Source organism: Lipotes vexillifer, unplaced genomic scaffold (assembly GCF_000442215.2).
Source record: "Lipotes vexillifer unplaced genomic scaffold, Lipotes_vexillifer_v1.1 scaffold109, whole genome shotgun sequence".
NCBI classification, from domain to species: Eukaryota; Metazoa; Chordata; class Mammalia; order Artiodactyla; family Lipotidae; genus Lipotes; species Lipotes vexillifer.
The window spans coordinates 1062033-1067478 of NW_006790015.1; the positions used below are offsets into that span (position 1 = coordinate 1062033).

The 5446-nt window shown below is 48.3% G+C and overlaps 1 protein-coding gene across 1 annotated transcript in view; it reads left to right on the forward strand.

Moving 5' to 3' along the window:
- Positions 1 to 4554, forward strand: part of UBIAD1 (UbiA prenyltransferase domain containing 1) — a 13409-nt gene extending 8855 nt beyond the window's left edge. The window contains exon 2 of the mRNA XM_007463158.1: positions 3942 to 4554. Coding sequence (XP_007463220.1) covers positions 3942 to 4429 — 488 coding nt within the window. The 3' untranslated portion in view covers positions 4430 to 4554. The remainder of the gene's footprint in view (positions 1 to 3941) is intronic.
- Positions 4555 to 5446: the final 892 nt, after the last annotated feature.

The window sequence follows — 5446 nt, forward strand, 5'->3', positions numbered from 1 at the left end:
CATCTGTGTGTGTGATTTGCTTTCTAACTGCCACCCATTTGCTCTAATGTCAGCTTCTACCCTATTTAAAATTACAAAACAATAACAAGTTTTTTCTGCAGCAGCTGAAAAAAATAAAATAAAATCACATACCCTGTGTCTCCCCTACAGTGCCTTCCCTATTGCTCTCCTCTGCTTTTTCTTCATAGCACGTATTACTTTCTAACCACGTAAAGTACTTACTTTGTTAGTTATCTTCCCCCTTAGACTGTAAGCTCCCAGGGGGTAGGGATTTTAGTCTCTTTGTTCTCTCCATCATGCCCAGACCAGTGCCTGGCAAGTAGTCAGTACTTGATATTTATTGAATGAACAAATGGGGAGACATTGAAATGTATTGAGCAGGGTAATGACATAATCTGGTTTATGTTTGTTTGTTTGTTTGTTTGTTTGTTTTTGCAGTACATGGGCCTTTCACTGCTGTGGCCTCTCCCGTTGCGGAGCACAGGCTCCCGATGCGAAGGCTCAGCAGCCATGACTCACGGGCGTAGCCGCTCCGCGGCATATGGGATCTTCTCGGAGCGGGGCATGAACCCGCGTCCCCTGAATCGGCAGACAGACTCTCAACCACTGCGCCACCAGGGAAGCCCTGGTTTATGTTTTTTTTTAATGTTGACTTTTATCGATATACAGTTGATGTATGGTGAAATGCATGGATCTTAAGCGTTACAGTTTGATGAATTTTGACAAATACATACAGCTGTATAACCCATACCCCTACCATAATACAGAACATTTCTGTCACCCCCAAAAGCTTCCTTGTGCTTTTTCCCTGTCAACCCCACTCTTCCCACCCCATCTAGAGGCGACCACTGTTGCGTGGTCTAGAACATCATGTAAATGGAATCATTCAGTATGAAATCTTGTGCCTGTTTTTGAGTTTCGTAGTGTTGTCATGTGTATCAGTAGTTCCTTTGTATCACTGAGAGGTAGCCATTGTATGGACAAACCACAACTTGTTTATCCATTATCCTGTTCAGCGGCTTTTGGATTATTTCCATATTTTGGCTATTATGACTGAACCTTCATATTCAAGTCTTTTGTGGATATTTGTTTTCATTTTTCTTAGGTAAATGCCTAGGAATCGAATTACTGGGTCATAGGGTAGATGATGTTTAACTTTATGAGAAAAGTGTTTTTTGAAGTGTTTCTACCGCTTTTACCTGCCCACCAGCGAGGCATGAGAGTGCCATTTACTCCACATCCTTTTGATGCCAACATTTTGATTTATGTGTTAAGAAATTCATTCTGGCTGCTGTGTGGAGAACTGGCCCAGTGTTTCACTGTGCTGGCTCATGTGGAAAATGGTGTTGGGAGGAGGGGAGTGCCTAAAAGGAAACTCCCAGGTGGGCCACATCTCTGAATCAGGTGGAGCACATGAGCCTTGGGTCGGACGCTCAGGAAACAGGGCTTTCTGCTCAAGGGCTTTGTCATTTTCTGGGGTCAGATAACCTCAAGAAGCTTGGCTCACGTTGTTTTTTTGCCAGGCGATCTAAGGTGGTGTTCTTGGGTACTCTTGCCAGAGGTCAAGAGCCCCGAAGTCTGCTTGGAGATCTGAGAAAAAATGCAGAAGAGCAGACAGCTGGTGGAGAAATTTGCTAGATTGGCGCTGGGAGCATTCCTGCCTGGCATCTTCCTTGGGCAGGGGTAGTTGCCTAAATGTGTGAGATGCCGCACAAGACATCGATTTCCTAATTTAGAATTGGAGCCGAGGTGCTGCTCGAGAGACCTTCCTCCTGCAGGGCATGTCCTCAGACAACCAAATTATTTATCAAAACACTGCCTGGGGAGTACAGAATTAGTTTGCTGTGTGTTGGGGGTATCAGGGGTCATGCCTGTTATACCCTTTCCTGGAGATGCTTCATTCCAAAGAATCAAGGGTGGTCATTTAGCACTAAAGAATCCCAACCACTAGGTGTGGAGGCAAACTTGGGCTGTATCTTGTTCTTTGGCTACCATGCTTTTAGATCTTTTACAGGTCATTGTCCCTTATCATTTTAGGCTGTTTAAAATGTAATTGATGACCCAATAGTCTTTTTTTTTTAAATTTTCTGATCCTGAGGCCATGCCTTGGTAGCTTGATTAGATCAGAGGTGTCCCAAGCTTCTGTAGCAATATATGTGTGGATCACCTCTTTGAGTGGGTGTCTCTCTCTCTTTCCATGCTGCTTTGCCTGTTTCAATCCAAGTGGGACATTTTTCATGACCTTGGTTCCAAATTCCAGGTGCTTGTTACTGTAGCTCTGTGTTCAGCTCATCCTTTGTGTCAAGCACTGGGGAGCCAGCTGGTAACTGGCCAGACACAAGGCCCTGCCCTCATTGAAACCTACAGGTTAGTGGGAGAGACAGAGATTAAGAATTAGAAGTGTGGGAATTCCCTGGTGGTCCAGCGGTTAGGACTCTGAGCTTCCACTGCAGGGGGCACGGGTTCCATCCCTGGTCGGGGAACTAAGATCCCGCATGCCACACAGTGCGGCCAAAAAAAAAAAAAAAACTAGAAGTGTGATGGAGTTTATGAAAGTGGAAGTCAGGGTGCTGTGGAGCATATTGCAGGGGGAACCAAATGTGGTCTAGGGCTGAGGAAGGCTGCCTTGAGGAATGGTCTTTAAAGTCTTGAAGGATGAGTTAGCCAGGCAAGGGGTCGGGGTTGGGGGAGTGTCTGAAGGCCCTGAGGAACTGAAAGAAGTATGTGGGGGGAGGGGAGGTGGGCTCAAAGTCAGGCAGGGCCAGAGGTGAGCTAGGTGGAAGATCTGGGGCTTTTTTATCTGGAGGACAACTTGTTGATAAGGGTTTTCAGGTGTATGTTGGGGGAGGGGCCTGACTAGCTTAGTATTTTGAGAGGATCATTTTGGCTGCATTGTGGAGATGTGATTAGGAATGGGGAGGGGAGGTGGTTATGAGAACAGAAGCTGAGGGATCAGTTGGGAGGGTGTTGCAGTATACCAGGCATAAGATGACTTTGACTTGGATTTGGGGATGGAGCATTGGGGATGGAGAAACTGGGCCAGTTTGAAAGACGGGGATTAGACAGGTAGATTAGCAGTATGGGAGGAAAAGCGAGGGATTATTTAGTGTTTTAACTTCCTGGGAACCAGAGAGGGGAAGCAATGTTATAAGTTCCCTGTCTTTAGCTGTTTTACTCGTTATGTGGGTGAAAGTTGCTCTGGGTGGAGTTCGGGAACCCTGAACTTGCGCTGAGATTAACTGGAGATTTTCAGAACCAGAAGATGCTTCCAGAGGTTGTGGCTGAAAAGTAAGAGGCTAGGGTGGATATTCCGTGAGGGGCTGATCTCAGGGCATTCCTGACAGAAGCAGTGTCTTGCAGGGGTTGGTGGAGGATGAAAGAAACGCAAAGCCCTGGACCGTAAGACCTGTGAGATCCTTCATGGGCTGTCTGTGGCTTGGAACCCCCTGCTCTTTTTTCTTTTTTTCAACTTTTTTCAATTTTTTATACCGTTTTTAAAGGTTACCTTCCACTTACAGTTATTACAAAATAATGGCTGTACTCCCCGAGTTGTACAACACATCCTTGAGCCCATCTTACACCCAGTAGTTTGTACCTCCCACTTCCCACCCCTGTTTTGCCCCTCTACCCTCTTCCCCACTGGTAGCCACTAGTTTGGGAGGCCCCCCGCTCTTTGTGGCAGGGCTTTGTTGGGGGACAGCAGGAAGGAAAACTCGGGGATGACTCTGAGACTGAACTGGGTGCTAAACGATTAGTCTTCTCTGTCCCTCTGTGCCACTGCAGAAAAAAGTCAGATTTTGCTCTGGAGGGGAGGGGAATGCAACCACTGCCCCGCTTCACAGCCTAAGAATATGCCCCGTGCAGCCACAGCAGCCTGCCTTTTGACTGCCACGGTTTCCAGCCCCTGATCTCATAGCAACTCTCTGTGTTTTCTGGCCTAGGAATTGGATTCAAGTACCTGGCTCTGGGAGACCTCATCATCCTCATCACTTTTGGCCCGCTGGCTGTGATGTTCGCCTACGCCGTCCAGGTGGGATCCCTGGCGGTCTTCCCGCTGGTCTACGCCATCCCCCTCGCCCTTAGCACCGAGGCCATCCTCCATTCCAACAATACCAGGGACATGGAGTCTGACCGGGAGGCTGGCATCGTCACGCTCGCCATCCTCATTGGCCCCACTCTCTCCTACATGCTCTACAACACGCTGCTCTTCCTGCCCTACCTGATCTTCAGCATCCTGGCCGTGCACTGCAGCATCAGCCTGGCACTGCCCCTGCTCACCATTCCCATGGCCTTTTCCCTTGAGAGACAGTTCCGAAGCCAGACTTTCAACAAACTGCCCCAGAGGACTGCCAAACTCAACCTTCTGCTGGGCCTCTTCTATGTTTCCAGCATCATTCTGGCACCAGCAGGCAGTCTGCCCAAACTCTAAGGGGACCAGTAGCCGCACCCCACAACATGTCCCCCTTTCTTAGAATGTGTTGAAGGCAGAGTGGCTGAGGAGGGAAGGTGATTTGGCAGTGAGGGGCTTAAGGATGGCTTGTGAACGCCAACCTTTTTTTATTATAACATTCTTAAAGAGAATGTTTTGTTTTTGTTATTTTATTCCGTTTTATGGGGACTCTTGAAACCACTGTGGTGTCAGAACAAAGTAAATTGGACGCGTGGCCCTTGTTTTATTTGTAATTTCCACTAGAGGGTGTTGTCAGGTCACTTTTAGCGGACTACGATGCCCTAAGACTTGGTGAAGGAACCACGCAGGTTGGCCTCCTGTCCTGAAAGAGCCATAGTAACTGGGCCAAGTATCCTCTGCTGTTTTGGTCTGGTTTTACACTACCTTGAGAGAGAAAGCCCCTCATTAACAGCCCGACTGGGCTCTAGGCTTTTTGCCTAAATTGTGGTTCAGACCCTTTTGTCCTCACTTCACTTATTGCCACAGTTGAGGAAAAGCATCAGATCACCCTGCAGCAGGACAGTGGAGCCGAGGGCTTGGAAGGAAGAACAAAAAACAAAAAAACAACACCTTGGAGGCAGCTGAGAAAATCACTCTGCTTTTGGATAGAAACTGGTAGGGCGGCTGGTTTCCCCCTGTAGAGCCCACTGGCATGGCAGGAAGGACTCCTTCAGTAACTTTTCAGCCCTTTCATAAACTCGCAGCGCTCTGAAGTTGTAGACGCCCTGGCTGTCCTTGCTGACTACTGAAGGCCCACAAGGCCGCGTCTTCGCCTGCCCCCATTGTGTTTCCTCGCACTCCCCTATGCCTGCCCTCCATTTCTTTCAGGTCCCCATTTGTGTGTCTCCCATCTGTGGAGCCCTGCTGTTTGGGCAGCAGCTTAGCAACTGAGTCAGGGATGGTTGCCCCTGTCCACAGAACCATAGGACGAGCAGACCAGGGACAGCAGCTCCTCCATAAGTGAATAAGCCAATGGTCAAACAGTCGTGACCCTGT